This window comes from Rhamphochromis sp. 'chilingali' (assembly GCF_963969265.1).
Source record: "Rhamphochromis sp. 'chilingali' genome assembly, chromosome: 14".
NCBI classification, from domain to species: Eukaryota; Metazoa; Chordata; class Actinopteri; order Cichliformes; family Cichlidae; genus Rhamphochromis; species Rhamphochromis sp. 'chilingali'.
Genome location: NC_137941.1, coordinates 29,815,875 through 29,833,961, shown reverse-complemented (window position 1 = coordinate 29,833,961; position 18,087 = coordinate 29,815,875). Strand labels below are relative to the sequence as shown.

The 18,087-nt window shown below is 38.7% G+C and overlaps 1 protein-coding gene across 2 annotated transcripts in view; it reads right to left on the bottom strand.

Moving 5' to 3' along the window:
* The window catches only part of itgav (integrin, alpha V), a 59,365-nt gene that overhangs the window by 23,339 nt on the left and 17,939 nt on the right, over positions 1-18,087 (bottom strand). For both annotated transcript variants that reach the window (XM_080902290.1, XM_080902291.1), the window contains exons 2-6: positions 15,458-15,585; positions 3,799-3,887; positions 2,993-3,107; positions 1,774-1,835; positions 362-410 (exon numbers count right to left, since the gene is read on the bottom strand). In XM_080902290.1, the coding sequence (XP_080758416.1) occupies positions 362-410; positions 1,774-1,835; positions 2,993-3,107; positions 3,799-3,887; positions 15,458-15,585 (443 nt within the window). The remainder of the gene's footprint in view (positions 1-361; positions 411-1,773; positions 1,836-2,992; positions 3,108-3,798; positions 3,888-15,457; positions 15,586-18,087) is intronic.

Below are 18,087 nucleotides of genomic sequence, written 5' to 3'. Positions count from 1 at the left end.
ACACACTGCTCATGCTGATCCAGCAGCTTTTAAAACCACTGACAGCTCAGCTGAAAGCCTCATCGAGCAGCAGACCATGTTATCAACGATGTGGAGGGATATACAAACACCTTTTTGACACAGTGTTCGGCCTGAATGCTCTGTCATAGCCTTATTTGTTACTACTTGTCATTCATAAAAAGGTGCCGGTCTCTGTCTGTTCACCCTGAACTAAAAACAGAGAGGGGCAGTGAAAACAGGGCTGGCTGGATGACCTGGAAATGAACTGTTTGTCTTCATGTGTGAGTCACCACACTTGCTTTAAGGTGGCAGCAGGAAACACACACACAAACGCCTACACGTAAGTCAGTGTTACACTCACCCTGCCAGTAGAAGCTGCCAGGTCCTCCCACCACCACCCTTTTGTCATTCTGAAGACATAAAAAAGGAGAGGGGAAAGGAAAATCCAGATTTTGTCTTGCACTCCTTACTCAGTCTCATAGTAAAAAAACACATTCTTTTCCAAAGGGTTAACAGTTCAACTTACTGAACTAGTGATTCAGTACAGATGCTCCCCTGACTGGGATCATATCCTCGCCCCAAATCTTTCATTTCTACCATTATTAATTTTGCATTATGTTGTAACAAATAGAGAGGCAGTGAATTCTAGCTGAATGTGACACTGCTGTACTAAACTAAAAACCTCAAATTGATTCAAGGTTGATGAAAGGACAATCTGCTGCAACTGAAGACTTATTGCATTTTTATCTCCTGATTCAAAATCGCTTAACTGTGCAGTGTATACAACATTCCACAGCCTGCACTGTTTTCTCCAACTCTCATTTGGTCGTGCCTTTATCTATAGGAATGTCATCCCACAGACACTGAAGTATTAAGATGCTATGAGAATCTCCAAAGCATACATCTTAAGTACTACAGTGATCCTATAACTTAAACTCGTTTTTGAATTCATTAACTTGTCTTACATGAAAAATGCTGTGAGAAATTTCTTTTATGAGCAAATGCTGTTATGCAGAACCATTTATGGAAGCGCCAGCAGTGTGAGGCTTGACTTGTTTAAAATCACCGTCCAGCAGCAAGTTGTTGAGTTTTGTTGATTAAACAAATATTAATCAGCAAAACTCAATATTTAATTTCCTGGATGTGGCTCTGAACTGCAAAACTACAGGGTGGGCCATTTATACGGATACACCGTAATAACATGGGAATGGTTGGTGATATTAAAGTCCTGTTTGTGGCACATTAGTATATGTGAGGGGGCAAACTCCTCAAGATGGGTGGTGACCATGGTGGCCATTTAGAAGTCGGCCATCTTGGATACAACTTTTGTTTTTTCAATAGGAAGAGGGCCATGTGACACATCTTTAATATCACCAACCATCCCCATGTTATTACGGTGTATCCATATAAATGGCCCACCCTGTATATCCCAGACAGATTTCTCTCTCTCTTCATGCTGCTTCCTGTCTATATAAACAAGGTGCACTAGGTAAACTAAGATACACTCATTTAAAACTACATTTTCTTCCACCTGTTTACTGTCCACAAAAACAAACTAAAGGGATGATAAAAATTAAAAAAAATAACAATCTCACACACTAATCTAAACATTACTATTGGATTAGGTACTCATTTGTTCATTTGTACTGACACCTAACTTCCAAGAGCAGCAGCACTGCAGACAGCCTCACTAACTCCTGACGTAGTTGACAATGAGCGCTATGAGGCAATTTACAAAACAGGTTATTTGGGGACAGCGTGTGTGAATCCTACCTTAAGGAAATCGACACTGAAGCCAGCCTGGCAGAAGCCCTGCCCTTCTGGTGAGTTTTTATCTGGAGAAGAAATAAAATAGCAGAATTTATTATAAAGCACCAAATAGAAGGATATGATGATATATGATGACAAGATTTTCAGAAAGCGTGACCTCTTATCCTGACCTTGAAGACGAGGTCACTGAGATTCAAACTCATTCAAGACTTTTTAGTAGACGTGCCTATGGTCTGAATTCCTACGTCGCCTCATGCTGGAGTTATCGCACTGACAAACTTGGGTGTCCATGCCACCCAGCTGTAAAGTGGGGTAAAAACTAACAAACTAACTGCTTAAATATCTATTAAATACAAAAAACTAAAAAAGTCATTTTTTGAGGTTATTTAATATTTTATTATGAGTCTCATACTCTGCTGCTGTCTCCTTCCTCATTTCCACCTCATCCTTTTCCTCCTTACTGAAGATCTTACTTCAGTCTGAACTGAACATAGGTCAGAGCCCTAACATGAAAATGTGCATGAACATGCTCATTTATTCCTGACATAGTTGAAACTATACAGCAAATTAAAAATGCGACCCTCCAGTCTCTGGATATCTGAGAATGAGCCAGCTAAACAATAACAGCTGGTTATAGGCTAATGTTGGGCTGGAGTGTGCTAAAAATCACACTTTACTTCTGACGTGAAGTTTGATTACATTCTCACATTGTATGAGAGTTTATTCAAAAGTACCCAAGTTCAATAACACTTCCAGCAGCAAAAACCACCAGCACGCGCTGACAGAAAAATTCCTCAAAAACTCACCTCAGTATCGCTGTCACTGAACAGAAGTGAGCTTCACTGACACGTTGTCTTGTATCATACTGACAGCTGTGGTAAACAGCAGACTGACAGCCTGCGCTTATCACAGATGAACGGCGAGCAGAGTTTTCGAGGTAACTCCACGGTAAAAATGTAAAATATCGCACAATATGTCTCACTTATTATCTTATTCCTAATGTATTGCTAAGTGTCAATATTACTCAAATATGTTAAAATATAGAATGCACATGTAGTATTGAAACATGTCCAGCTGCGGGTTGTTATGAAAAACGGACTAAATGTTTTCTGAAATATGTTTGTCCTACAGTGGCCACTGTAGCTGAGATCATGCACTTGAACTGGGAGGGGTAAGAACAGAATTCCACTGCAGATACTAGGACAGGAAGCAACAAACATACCTGTTCTGCAGGGCGAGTATTCAACCACCTGGTTTCCTTTCTTCAGGTAACAAGTTCCCACAGGCTCACGCTCAGAGACACCTAAGGTTGACCACTGGTAAAGGGGAGCACACGCCTACAGAGCATACACACATAGACAAAACAAATCCAGCGACATATTAGTTCAGTGTAAAAATGGTTGGTGTCCATTGTTGGTAAAACTGTGCTTCATCCTCTAAGTCATTAACTGTGAGGACTCTTGCAAGGTGGTGTAGTGTATCCTTTCAGCCTTTCTGTTTCAGTTGTGGTGGAGAACCCACCACTGGCACAAACTGATGCAAAACCTTAAGACATATCCGACCGCAATGAAACAAGAACAGTGGACGAAAACAAAATGAGACGCTGTGTTATTTTCTTAGCTTATATGCACTGTACTGTCCTTCACCTTTCCACAAAGGTTTGGATCAAAGGTTTCAGGATTTTTAGAACAACTCTGAGGCTCCTACACTGGAGAAGGCACACTTTATTTACCCAAAACAATGGTTCTAAATGGGCAGCTCCTGTGGTCAAATCACATATGTGAAAGTGTGGACTGACCATGGAAATAATTCATTTAATCATCTGCATACTACAACCAGGAATTGTAGGATTTTGAAAATGCTAGATCAGTACATTGAACAATCCAAAAGTTCAGAGGTCTTCACTTCAGCAGGAAGAAAAAAACGGCAGTGAGACAAAACATTCTGGGTACTCTGGACAGAAAGTCCATGAGGCAAGGCATGAAGTTAGTGCTGTTCCTCAGACATTTTACGTGCCGTGTTTCTTACCAGAATGTGTTCTCCATCAGATCGCACTGACGCTCCAAACCATTGTTTGGATTTAAACTCCATCTTAGCCCCATCACGCGTCCTTTCGTCTGCAAAAAGAAAAAGATCATTGTTAAACAATTTAAATTAGAGAACAACGATGGTAAAAAAAGAAACGGCCACAAAATAAAGCAGCAGAAAAATATCTTTAAACACACAAATACAAATTTTGGACTAATACTCAAGATGTCCGTTTTCCCCTTTTAAAATCTGCAGCAGCACAAAACTGTCCAGGTTTTTCAAATGAACAATAACTACATGAAATAAATGGTCGACTGTCGGGACTCCATCTTAATCAGGGAAGATTCCTGATTGGTAAATTATAATGTGACATGGGACAGTCTTTGTTAAAAGTTTAGTGCAGCAGTTTTCCAACGGGAAAGCTCTGACCTATGTTTAATAACGTTTGGGCAGCATATGGTTTTTTTTTCCTGCCAACACGCACCATTCAAACATGGATAAACTTAGAATTCTGATAGACTTATGACACATACACAGCTGTGGCTATAAATGACTGCAGTGCTGTGAAAATCTCCAGTGTCCTAAAAGAAGGACAGACAGGATGAGTATTTCAGGAAGAAAAACAGGAGACAATCAGACAGATCGCAGCATGACTACAACTGCAAACATACACCATTAATTACCATCTTAAGCACAGTTTTTCCTAATAAGCACTGAATGATGAACACCACACTGAAATTTAATGGTCCTTCTGTTTTTGTTTTTTTATTTAATTCAAGACTGGCGTAGCCACCCTCTCCATTACACATAAGCACATCCCACGTGCTATGACGCATGTTTTAAAAGGCTACAAAATTTCCCCAGTCTCCCTATGAAGGTCATCTTTTCATGGACCTGTGGACCGCTGTATGATTCCCATTATGACCACTCACATTCTGCATCAGACATTTCATTACAGACCTCACACTTTAGCAAACACACAAGTGTTTTTGTTTCAAAATGACCAACCGAGCTACAGAGAATCACCAATGCTGATGAGAAGTGGGTCTCACTATGACTGAGAGACCAAACAGCACTTCTGCTCTTGAGTCCAGATATCCTGACCTTCTTTCGCACAGTACTGCATATGGACAGTTGCTGTTTATTTATACAAGCAACAGGATTTGAACTACAACATCTGGAATTATGTAATGCCATGTAATAGAAAGTATACGTCATTTTTCCTTACAGTGGCATTTGCACACTGATGACAGTCTTATACACCACTGACAGTATGTGCCATCGCAGCATTTCATGCCTTTTTCGACTGCTCTTTAACAAAGTTCTTGAAAATCTCAAAATTATCTGACTATATCTTCACAGAATAACCAATTTTTAATAAATTATTGAAAAACATTCAACAAAACAACCCAATGGAGGTGCTTCAAACATCTTAAATTGTGTATTTTGTGCCCACTTTTTACTTTTTCATTTAATGACATTCTTGTGTGTGTACATACTGTAGCCATACATACTTTGTACAGCACTTGGGTCACTAAAAGCTCTGTTTTAAATGTGAATTATGAAAAAATGTTACTTACAGTGATAATTACGGTGGCCCCTAGAGACAAAGCACGTACAAACTCCAAAACACATGCAAATTCCAAAACACATGCAAACTCCAAAACACTTGCAAACTAAAGAACACATGCAAACTCCAAAACACGTACAAACTCCAAAACACTTGCAAAATCCAAAACACTTGCAAAACCCAAAACACGTACAAACTCCAAAACACTTGCAAAACCCAAAACACTTGCAAAACCCAAAACACGTACAAACTCCAAAACACGTACAAATTCCAAAACACTTGCAAACTAAAAAACACATGCAAATTCCAAAACACGTACAAATTCCAAAACACTTGCAAACTAAAAAACACATGCAAATTCCAAAACACGTACAAAATCCAAAACACTTGCAAACTAAAAAACACATGAAAATTCCAAAACACGTACAAACTCCAAAACACGTACAAACTCCAAAGCACGTACAAACTCCAAAGCACGTACAAACTCCAAAACACTTGCAAAATCCAAAACACGTACAAATTCCAAAACACTTGCAAACTCAAAAACACATGCAAATTCCAAAACACAACGGAAGTGCTCCAGGACGCTAGGGGCAGTGTTGAGCTCGATTTGCAAAATAAACGGCAAGTTTGTCTGTATGGGACGGTCTAGTCTCCGTCGCGCTTCCCAGGTTGCCTAGCAACCGTGATACTAACCGCTGGAAACGTGTCATACAACTTGGTTTGACAGAAATGAGGGAGAACATATTTTGTTCATTTGTTTGTTTGTTTCTACATGAGCTTTGTGTGATTTGATAAGTATCTGAGGCTGAGACCACAGGACAGTAAAACATGATTTTTGGGCTTCATTTCTGTACTGAACAGTCATTTCAAGATTAATTAGTAAATAAGAATTAGCTGATGTTGTTCATGAGACTAAAGTCATATCACTTTGGTAATGTAAATATAATATGGCCAATATTCTAGTTATTATATTAATCATTATTAGCTATTACAGCAGTGAACATGAACTCTGTGTCAAATACTGAGCTTCAGTACAGATTCAAGTTGCAGTTATTTATATGTCTTATCACCTTAAATCTTCACTCAAAGACAAGTATCTTTGACAGTGCATATATAGGTGTATCATATATAAGAGATAAATGTTGTTCCTTCAGTATGTTGGCATTACTAAATTTGGCTCATTGCTTACATATATTTATTAAAAGAAAATGTACAAGCTGTGATAACTGTTTCTGATAAAATGAAGAGTAGACTGATATATGAAATATTCCTTTATTGGGTGAGAAAATCAGACCATGTCATAACTGCTTTAAGTCATACAGAATAGATATCAGAGCCTTAAACAGGCTGGCTTCTGCTAAATGGGTCAAACTGGGCAGAAAGTCTACAAACACATAACATCCTTACAGAATATGATGTAACACTATAGATCAACTTACCTCAGAATATATAAAGCATATAAACAATTACAGCAATGATGCAACAAACACAGCAGTGCTACTAATCCAAAATACTCAAAGCTTCATAGAACTGAAACAAACATTTATTTTTAGCTCCATTCTGCTGCTGATACATACTTTAGGTTTCTGAATATTACACTTGTTGCTGCCTTTCATAGTGCGTAACTTGAAGGCCCTGAGTACTTTCTCCCACACTGAAAACACTGGAATGATAAAATTATTTGAACATTACCTAGTAAGACTGATTCAGGACAGACAATTAGTTATTTTAAACTTTTCTAGCAGTCCTTCACAAACAGGGAACAGTCTGTCTATTCTCTCCATCTGTCAGCTGCTGCTGGCTCTTCCTCCTCCTCTTCCTCACACGCTGTTGAGTTTGTCCTGGTGGATCATCAGGGGTGCAAAGCCTCACAGATGATGTGCAGCAGTGGGTCCCTCAGTCTGTCCTCACTCTGGACACTTGCAGTTGTCACACATGGAAATCAAATGTGTGATAAGCTGCAGGATTCAAACACAAGTGTGACTTATAAACACATGTTCATATTTTTATTACACAATCAGAGAGAAAGAAACAGAGAGAGAGTGCAGGACAGACAGACAGGTGACAGTCTCAGGTGTATACACTGCTACAAAACAGCACAAAAGAAGGAGGATTTAGTGTTTGTGTTATTACGAAACAAGAGGAGTTCCCAGATGGTACAGTGGACACACATGTGTGACTCCTGTGATTAAAGCATCTTTCTTTCAGCTTAACGAGTGAACCGTCAGCTCGTTCAAACACACGTTAAAGTCCGTTTGGCTCGACACCACCGAACAGAGGCAGCAATATAACATAGCTAACATTAACAGTGCAGTGAATCTTCCTTGTGCTGTGATATTCAGGACTGCAAACCGAGCAGCATCACTGACTTTCAGCTTGTTGTGTTTGTGGATATATGACTGACTTTAATTATCCACAAAATCATCACAATCTCTGTAAGATTAAGGTCGACTATATATATATTTTTAAAGTAAAGGCTTTAAAACCAAGTTAATTCTGAAAGTACAGACATGACTAATGTCACATAACTTTCCCGACATGTGGCCAACAATAATGGTTTAATGTTCTTCATTAAAAAAATATTTGCGCATAAATAAGTGACATAATATTCAGTACTTACTTCTGAAAGTTTACACTTCCTCCGCTCCGCTTCCACCGTTTTTTTCCGGCAAAATTATCCACACCACCACCGCACTATGAAGTCTGGGATATGTTGGGCCATGAAGGCTACACCGACCCATCCTTAAAATTCAGGGAAATTATGGACGCATTTGAGGGCCGCATTTCGAGCAGCCTTTGAATTGGGAAAGCCTTCTTTATACCAGCTAGAGAGAGAACGCTCATCATTTACTGTGACGTAATCGGCCTTAAAATGCGGCCTTTAAGGCTGCAAACCCCAAATCCGGTCATTGGTACTTCCTGGCTTGTGTAGTTACTAGGTAACAAAAGCTCAACACTGCCCCTAGCGTCCTGGAGCACTTCCGTTGTGTTTTGTACGTGTTTTGGATTTTGCAAGTGTTTTGGAATTTGTACGTGTTTTGGAATTTGCATGTGTTTTTTAGTTTGCAAGTGTTTTGGATTTTGCAAGTGTTTTGGAATTTGTACGTGTTTTGGATTTTGCAAGTGTTTTGGAATTTGTACGCGTTTTGGATTTTGCAAGTGTTTTGGAATTTGTACGCGTTTTGGATTTTGCAAGTGTTTTGGAATTTGTACGTGTTTTGGATTTTGCAAGTGTTTTGGAATTTGTACGTGTTTTGGATTTTGCAAGTGTTTTGGAATTTGTACGTGTTTTGGATTTTGCAAGTGTTTTGGAATTTGTACGTGTTTTGGAATTTGCATGTGTTTTTTAGTTTGCAAGTGTTTTGGATTTTGCAAGTGTTTTGGAATTTGTACGTGTTTTGGATTTTGCAAGTGTTTTGGAATTTGTACGTGTTTTGGAATTTTCATGTGTTTTTTAGTTTGCAAGTGTTTTGGATTTTGCAAGTGTTTTGGAATTTGTACGTGTTTTGGAATTTGCATGTGTTTTTTAGTTTGCAAGTGTTTTGGATTTTGCAAGTGTTTTGGAGTCTGTACGTGTTTTGGAGTTTGCATGTGTTTTTTAGTTTGCAAGTGTTTTGGATTTTGCAAGTGTTTTGGAGTTTGTACGTGTTTTGGAGTTTGCATGTGTTTTTTAGTTTGCAAGTGTTTTGGAGTTTGCATGTGTTTTGGAATTTGCAAGTGTTTTGGAGTTTGCAAGTGTTTTGGAGTTTGCAAGTGTTTTGGAGTTTGCAAGTGTTTTGGAGTTTGCAAGTGTTTTGGAGTTTGCAAGTGTTTTGGAGTTTGCAAGTGTTTTGGAGTTTGTACGTGCTTTGTCTCTAGGGGCCACCGTAGATAATAGCTTTGTACATATACAATGTAAATAGCAGTTACTCTGAGGACTATAACACACAAATCCACATGCCTGTGATTCCACAGGTTTCACTGACTGATACTGTGTGTATAATAGTGATGGGTCGTTCGCGAACGAAATGGCTCTTAGAGCCGGCTCTTTGACGTGAACGACGCGAGCCGGCTCCTTATCGCGAGCCGTCACGTGGGTTTTTTTTTTTTTTTTCTTTCTCTCAGCCTCTCTCTCGCACTTTTTTTCCGCTTCACTCTGCACGCGAGCCTTGTGCTTTACGCTGGGCAGAGGGGGGAGGGGCGGTAGTTACACTCAGTAGCACAGGAACAGAGCCAGAGAGAGAGAGAAAGAGAGGCAGGGACAACAACATTAGAAAGGTATAGTAATCATCCACAACTATTTTCAGTTGCAGATGATAAAGGATTGAGAAAGTTTATTCATGCAGGTCCATATGACAGAGAATATGCATGTTCTTTTAGTTTTCATATTATAATTTATATTTAATTGTGTTGTGGTTTGCAGTGTTTTGTGTTCTTTTCACTTTAAATTTGTGAAAGGAAAAAGCTGAAAATTTAAATAGTTAAAACTTGAAATGTGAATAGTTGATTTTTGTATTATATGATTTATTTATTACATTTTATGTGGAGTGAATAAATAAAAGTATATTTACGGTGGCCCCTAGAGACAAAGCACATACAAACTTCAAATCACGTACGAACTCTGAAGCATGTACAAACTCCAAAACACGTAAAAACACGTACAAACTCCAAAACACGTAAAAACTCCAAAACACGTACAAACTCCGAAGCACATAAAAACTCAGAAGCATATAAAAACTCAAAACACGTACAAAAGACAACAGAAGTGCTCCAGGATGCTGGGCGCAGTGTTGAGCCTTTGTTATCTTGTGGCTACACAAGCCAGCAAGTACCAACGACCGGATTTGGTGTGTGGTAATAACAGGTAAATGAACTTTTTTTTAAATTATTTGAATATATATATGAGTGCCTGTGTATAAATACACAAACAATACACACATGCTTTCAATTGTGTAATTTAAGTGATCTAGTAGCTCTGCTTTGGAAGTTCAGTTCATGCTAGAAATGTGTTTTGGAGTTTGTACGTGTTTTGTCTCTAGGGGCCACCGCATATATTTATATATAAACATATATAAATAAAACCACTTGTTTTTATGTTAGTAATTCCTTTTGTGCATAATTTTATATTATTGTTAATAATAAATTAATTAAAGCAACAAAACAACCTGAAGAGCCGGTTCGGAGCCGAAAGAGCCGGCTCTTTTTAGTGAGCCGAACCAAAAGAGCCGGATCTCTAAAAAGAGCCGGAAATCCCATCACTAGTGTATAATAGGAATGCTGTCAGGAGACAACAGCTGGCATTTGACTGCTCCCAGCTGGAGTGAAAAAACAAACAACAAAACAACAAAAACATAATAACAGACTGAGCTCCGAATTAGTGAAACAAAAGGACCACTCCCATAGAAATCAGATAAATATTTACAAGCAATAAGCAGATAAATATTTAAGCCTGGGCAGATATTACACACGGACAGTTTGGGATTTTCCCACCAGGATGGGAAACTCCAGCCTCGGCAGTTCCAGCTAAATTCAAATTCTTTGACTCTCAGAACTGTTTGGTTGATAAAAGAGTGCTCTAGTGGACACGAGGGATGAAGTACAAAAGGATTAGTTTCCCAGTTTGGCAATAACTTGCATCAGTCTTACCTAATCTGTAATTATGGTGGTGAATCAAGGAGCCATGATGCCAACTGTTTCCTGCCAGCTAGTTACCATCTGAAAAGGAACAAACTCAGACACTGTTTGTTGTTTGCTAACCAAAAAATTTGTTATTATCGACATTCACGTGGTGAGAACAAACCTCCACCAAGGCAGCTCACTTACTCGCTCTCAGCTCACTTTTAGGGGAAGTTTTGTATTTTCTACACATTTTTTTTCTTTGTTCTTTTTAAAAAGTTTTGTGCTTCGTACTTTTAAAAAGTTTGTAGTGCAGTAAAAACAACCGCAAAGTTTATCCTGTTGAAACACATTGTACTGTACCTGGGATCATTTTCAGTACATTTTCTTTTTATTTACATGGATAAAGTGTGAGCAGCATTCATTTCATTGTTCAGTAAATAGTTTAGATTATAACCAGTTACTGTACATAACATCATATGTTGTAATAAAATGAATCAATTATACACATAAAGCATCCTATGATGACATGTTCCTGTCATTCTGAAAACCTATTGTCATTTTTAGTAGCTCTATCGAGCATTACTAATAGCATTACTATGACCTCTGACCTAATTTTATGTGCTGCACATAAAAGCAAATATATAAAAACTGTTATATATTTGCTGTACACAATATTCTTGAAGACAGTATAAAACAACCCAAAAAAAGAAAAAAACCAGAGTCAGGACAGATTAATGCTGAGTCTGGGTCACTGTGAGACAGACACACACAATCACACACACACACAGTCAAATTCCAGTTAATTCTGTTCTCTGGTCCAGTAAAGCTTTTGGCCAGTAATTACTCAGGTCATCAACAAAGGCCTCTATTGTGGGGAAAAGCACACACATGGGCGCACACACACTCACACGTGTGTGCACACACAGCATTATAACTAGGCCACTGACTAACTACATTACGACCAAAAGAGAAGAGTGTCACCGAACATGTTTGGTTTCTGTCCGAGCCTGCAGGCTCTCAGTGCTGACCGTGTCCTGTTCTAAGGCAGATGGGAAGGAATTTGCTGATCAATTAGACTGTAACATCAGGAGATGAAGTTGAACAAGTTGAAAAGTAAACATCCTGCACTAGGCGCCTGCTTTACAAGACTTACTGAGGCTATGTAAGACAAATTTACCTTTTATGGACATAAGAGGCCTGGAACAGCAGGCTGCATGAAGCCAACTGTTCAGCAGGTATTCCAGTGCTGTAGAGCTACAGGCCAAAATCAGTTGATTAAAGACAGATATACGTACAGTACATAGCACTGAATACTTCTGCCAAAAAGCCAAATTATAATAAGGCTGAAGGTATTTAAGTCTGCAGGTTTCCAACTAAATCCTGCACTATTCTATATTAGTTTTATGAATGCAAAATAAAAGCAGCAAAAGCAATTCTGTTGATCAACACAAAATGTAATCCTTGGCATTTGTGGCTTTTAAAAGAAATTTAGAGAGCTAAATTGTAGGTTCTAACTTTGAATGTCTAACATTATTTTACTGGAAAATGAAAGCAGTTTCATTAACTGTGGCAGTGAAGATTTCAGTTTTTATTCATGTGCCACTCAAAGTGTGTCAAACATCAGTGTCAGATTTTTCAAAGGAGGAGGGAGAATATTCGCTGTTGGTTTAAATGGTGAAAGCAACATGAACTCTGCTTTAACACGATACTGCATGTATTCTTTGTCTGCAAAGAGCTTGTGCACGGGCAATATTGACGCCATGCTGGAGGGGGCGGGACGTCACTGTTTTGGAGTGTTGTGTGGTTTGTTTGTTTTTTTAACTTCCTATTTTCATGGCTGAGGTCTCCCACAGAATACCAACCAAGCTCAACTACACAGCCTCGCTCAAAGAAACACATACTGCCCTGTCTCCGGCTATTTATACTTCCTTCATTCCGCTTTGTCTTCCATGTCCTCTTTTAATGGAACTGGCAGAAAGTGTGGTTCCAGTTTAGGGTAAAATATGTTAGGTATGTATACTGGAGATTTCTTGGCAAATGTAAGCATAGAAAAACAAATTAATTTCCTTAGTTACCAAATGCAAATCTCCCATCCCACCAATTTAATTCACTATTGCTATGTCAATCTTAACGACTATGTCAAAAAAAACCCAAAGGTAGCTGGTTGGTTACCCCAACACCACAGCAGAAAAAGAGATAACTGAAAGAGTGCCAGATAAAAATGTAGAAAAGACAACGGAAATATGACGTTTCTGTTTTTTCATGTGATGTTTTTGCACATCTTTAGTGGAGCTAGAGCTTCAGTGGAACTTGAGGTCACATGCTTCATATACGTCATCATTTCTTTCCACTGCACTTTGTCACACTTTGCTTTTATAGATTAAGAGGGGTGGGTTTTTTTAGACTTTAAAAGACTTGTACATTTCAGCTTAGGTATATCTTAAACTCAAATTAAGAATGTGCATAAAAACATAGCTTAAAACACAAAGCACCCAAAAAGAAGTTTATTCATCGCTTTGGTCAGTCAGTGCTTTGCCATCATTATTAGAGCATGTGTCAGTGTCAGCATATACTATTATATATATTGTACATATATTTATTAGTTTCAGATTTAGCCATTCGTATATTTTGCCTGTTTATGTTATTGTATTTTGCACAACTCTGTTGCTTGTGAAGCTCGCACACAAGAATTTCATTCACATGTGCTGTACCAATGTACCTGCACATGTGATGTGACAATAAAAGTGATTTGATTTGGTTGCTACATGAACTCAATTGCCCCAAGCATACTGTTCAGCTAACATCAACACCTGGCTTGTCTTTGCTCTCCTGTGCCTGCCATTTTTCTCCCTTGGATCTTTAGGTGTGTTTTTGTATTTCACTCCAGTGTGTAGAAGACATTAAACCTACACTCTAAAAGATGACAGTCACTCATTTAACACCTACTCTTAAAAAATGAAAGCTAGCAGGAAAAGTTAATCATATAGCCACAGTTACCCAGCCCCGTTATGAAAACTATAAATCATGTCTGTCAATGCGTGCAGTCACCAGTGATTTGGAAACACTGTGACTGCACTGTTTCACCAGAGGATAAGTTCTGTTTTGAAAGACTTATAGACATCTTTCAAATCTTTATATGACACAATACTGTTGACACTCAAAGAGACCTTGGTAACACCAGCGATAAACCAGCTACACACCCAGTTTACATTTAAAGCAATTTAAACCACTAGTGTTGTGCTGGGTGTCGCAGCATTCAGAGGTGTGATTCTTCCTGCTTTAAAGTCAGTGGTGAACACACCACAGCTTGTCCTTCTTAAGTTGTCAAAAGTAACAAGACATCTGAATGTAATACTTTTAACAACAACACACTTATAGGTTCTTACAGCCAACTGACCACCTCCCAGTCTGAATCATTAAGGAGGACATCCAGACAGAACAGCAGGCAGAAGTCAAATGATTAAATTAAATGAAATGTGTCAGGCAGTAAGAAGGTGTGTTCACATCTGAGCACATCATCTCCCAAGAAGAAGCTTGGAGATGGTACAACTTTTGCAAAACATCAGGCATCAACATGGCTGGAGGGAAAAACAAAACAAAAACGGATACGATTTCTTATAAAACTTTTCTTTGTTTACCTTTCAAATGTCACATAGGCTTTAAGCCTAGAGAGGAGACTTTAAAAGAGAACATTTAAAGCTCTGGATCACATTTGGGGTAGTCAGAAAAGTCTGTGAAACACAGATTTACTCATTTATAGATCCAAAATGCCACATATTCTCTGAAAGTGAGTAACTTTGGCTTCCCCTGGTAAAAACAACAGACATGACCAAAAACATTTCCTTGACAACTTCTGCTGTTCTTCATAATCATTTCATTCACATATAAAGGAAATAATCACCATTTGCACCTAAGAAAAGGACATTTTATTGTGTGAAGCTTCCAGGATTCCTGGAACGTGTGGGTGCTGCTGCCTCACAGAAAAAAAATGACTGAAATTCTACAAAGACAATAAAGGGATTAATACCCACATCACAGAACATTACCAAATTCTAACTGTTTATCACTGTGTAAATATTTACAGTGAAGACAGTGCTCTGCTCATCTGGCCTTTCACAATCAAAGAGAAACAGTAAATTACTAAATTATGATCAATGCTGGAGAGAGATGATTGCAACATGGATAAACAGAAGGAGGCAGCAGTTTGTCAGTCACTCACAGTACATGGACGAGTCCACACACATTCTGCTTCAACGCACATTCCTGAATGCGTCTTAGCATGAAAACAACAGAAACAGGCTGAGCTGAACCCTCAGTATTCAATCAGTAATATGCTTACTGAAAACTGTTCATGATATCTATCATGGTCTGGAATTAAAATGTAAATTCTAAGTGGTTTTCATTAAAGGAGGGAGAGATACTGAAGGTTAAACCCACCCTAAGGTGATGGGGAAGAGGTTTTAACCAAACTAAGGGGTCTTCTGGTACCTTTGTTGTCAAACACCAGCTGCTGACAGGCGCTGGATCCGCCCCAGGGGCAGCTGTACACTGCTCCTCTCTCCACAATGCTGTCCGCAGACATGTTAGCTCGAGGAGCTCCAATCAGAACGTCTGACCTGAGGAGAGGAGAGGACGTTATTCCGTAACACAAACAGCCACCAACTCATACAGAAAAAGCCACAAATGCTCTCATGTAGTAATTAAGCTGACCAAGAGAGGCTAAACTGTGTCTCATTCAGCTTAGGAAACAAAGCTTAATCTTTCAGTCATCTGTTACCACCTCAGTCTAAAAATCTGTGCATACATGAGTCAGCTGGTGTTTCAAAGTATGGGAGCTTTACTGCCATAGTAATTTCTGTGAATGAACTCGATATGAGGAAAGTCTGTGAGTAAGAACTCATCAAATACTTGCATATGGATATGCAATGTGCATATTAGCTATACGAATATGTATATTTCTTGATAGATAAATAGACAGGGTTAATATATTGGTTAATTCTGGCTATTTGTTGATATACCCACAATGATATTTATAACAGCCAATAAATACAGTTTGTTTGTTTTTGTTTTTAATTCAATTCAATATCGCTCAGGTTCTGAGGCGCAGTGATGAGGTGGTGGGATTTTCCCCATCTTCTCATAGTCAGGGCGTCATCACTGTCCAACTTTGTGGTGTAAGTAATACCAACAACAGCACATTTCAGGCAGGTTTTTATATTTAGCACTGAGATTGATATTGTTAGCATAAGGATATGCATTAATGCATAAAAAGGCCAAGAGTTCAGCCGTGTGTTCAATTTACTGAAGAACAGTGAACTAATAAACACACTTTATCTAGCACCAAAGCAAGGACTTTCTGGGGATCTAACCATCTCACAGAACTTTAAACTCTGGTTCATCCAGTTAAATCTTAAGTAGAGGAGTTCCTCAAAAGACTCATACTCCCCAGGAAGTCTGTGGTGAAAGCAGAACTTTAGTCTCTAATACGGTTCAAACTAAATTTAAAAAGAAAAGAAAGAAAACACTGGATGCTGCTTTTATCTTCAACCTGCTCATTTCTTCCAGTGTTGATGTCTCTACTCTGCATAAATCACACAGGACTACAAATCTACACCCAGAGTACCACAAGATGATATTATCGGTACTACTGACCAAGACTGGTACAATGACCTTCATATGTAGTATTGGTGTCCCTTTAAAGAGGTCTACACAGTGCTGCAACAGTGAGTGTTTGTCCAAAAGTATCATTGCCTGGAACATGCCCTACTGACTAGTTCTTAATATAATAAACATATGAAACACAGATCATCTCCCGTCTGTAGATGCTGCAGTAACATGACAAATTTCCTCAGCAATACAAAACATAATTTGGCTGCTTGTAGCGATGCTGCAAGAGACAGCCAACAGTTTTCATGTGAACAGTTGGTCTTTGTTCAAAGCATTAAGGTTTCCCTGCAGTGCGAAACAGGATTTGTTTATAAAGAGCCATTCAGTGGACATTTTTCCTTTTCAACTGTTTTCACTACCTAATGTATTGACCACTTATAAAACGAATGAATACTTTTAATTCGTTAAGCACTGCCGTGCTAAAAGGCTGCTGGTTCAGTGAGACCGAGGTGGTTGTACTGATTGATGTGGTTGCTTTAAAAGCTGACAGGAACCACAGTCAGTAGAATAAAAGTAAAACAACAACAGGAAAACAGCTACAAATCAAGTGATCTCTCAATACGTGTAATTACTGCAGGCCACACATTGTTACGCTGGGGGTTTTTTTTTAGCTTCCAGCCACTACTGCTGCCTCAAACTAGCTAATAAAAATTGAATGATAGCCTGAACTTAGCGTAGCTTATTGTTTGTAACACCTTTTTTATTTAACACAATATATAGCTCCAAATGTGAGACAGTGCCCATAGATGCATTACAAGGCCTGTTTACAGCCTGGTGTAAAAACTGTTTTTGGCCTCCGTGGAGAGTGTCCACCTTCATAACAATTCTAGTATGAGGGAATTTGTATTTATTTTCATAACTCATCCATCTGAATGCTGACAACATGTTTAGCTGTAGCTGATTGGTACCCGCTGGGTTTCAGCTTCACTAACTGGAGTCACCATGTTTAAACAACTGTTGACGACATGGGTGTGGTACGGAGCATCTAAGAGGTTTGTGATTCAGTTTTGGTGAGTGAAATTGTAGTGTCTGTCTGTTATTTAGCACTAGTTAGTAGGCATCTGTAACTGTGCATTCAACCCATATGGTTTATAGATGACGTTTCCTAGCGACAACTTATCATTCCACCCTATCATCTAACCACAGTCACTTCTGGGTTCAGTAAACCAAAATGCTTGATATGCATTAGGCCCTGTGAGGAAAAAAAGATGTATAGTTCCTTTTTAATAACTAGAACCAAACGAGTCTCCACAGTGACCGTGTTCTGTATGAGGAAATATTTACATTATTAAGCCATGGTCAGCCAGCTTCAGTCCTGATATCATATTATACAAATCCCCTCTGACCATGGCAATAACTGTAATATGAGCAGTGAATTTCAGTGCTGATCTAATTAGTGTTACTAAAAGGATTCAATGTTTTTCAGGCTACTGTAGATGAAAGTCTCTAAC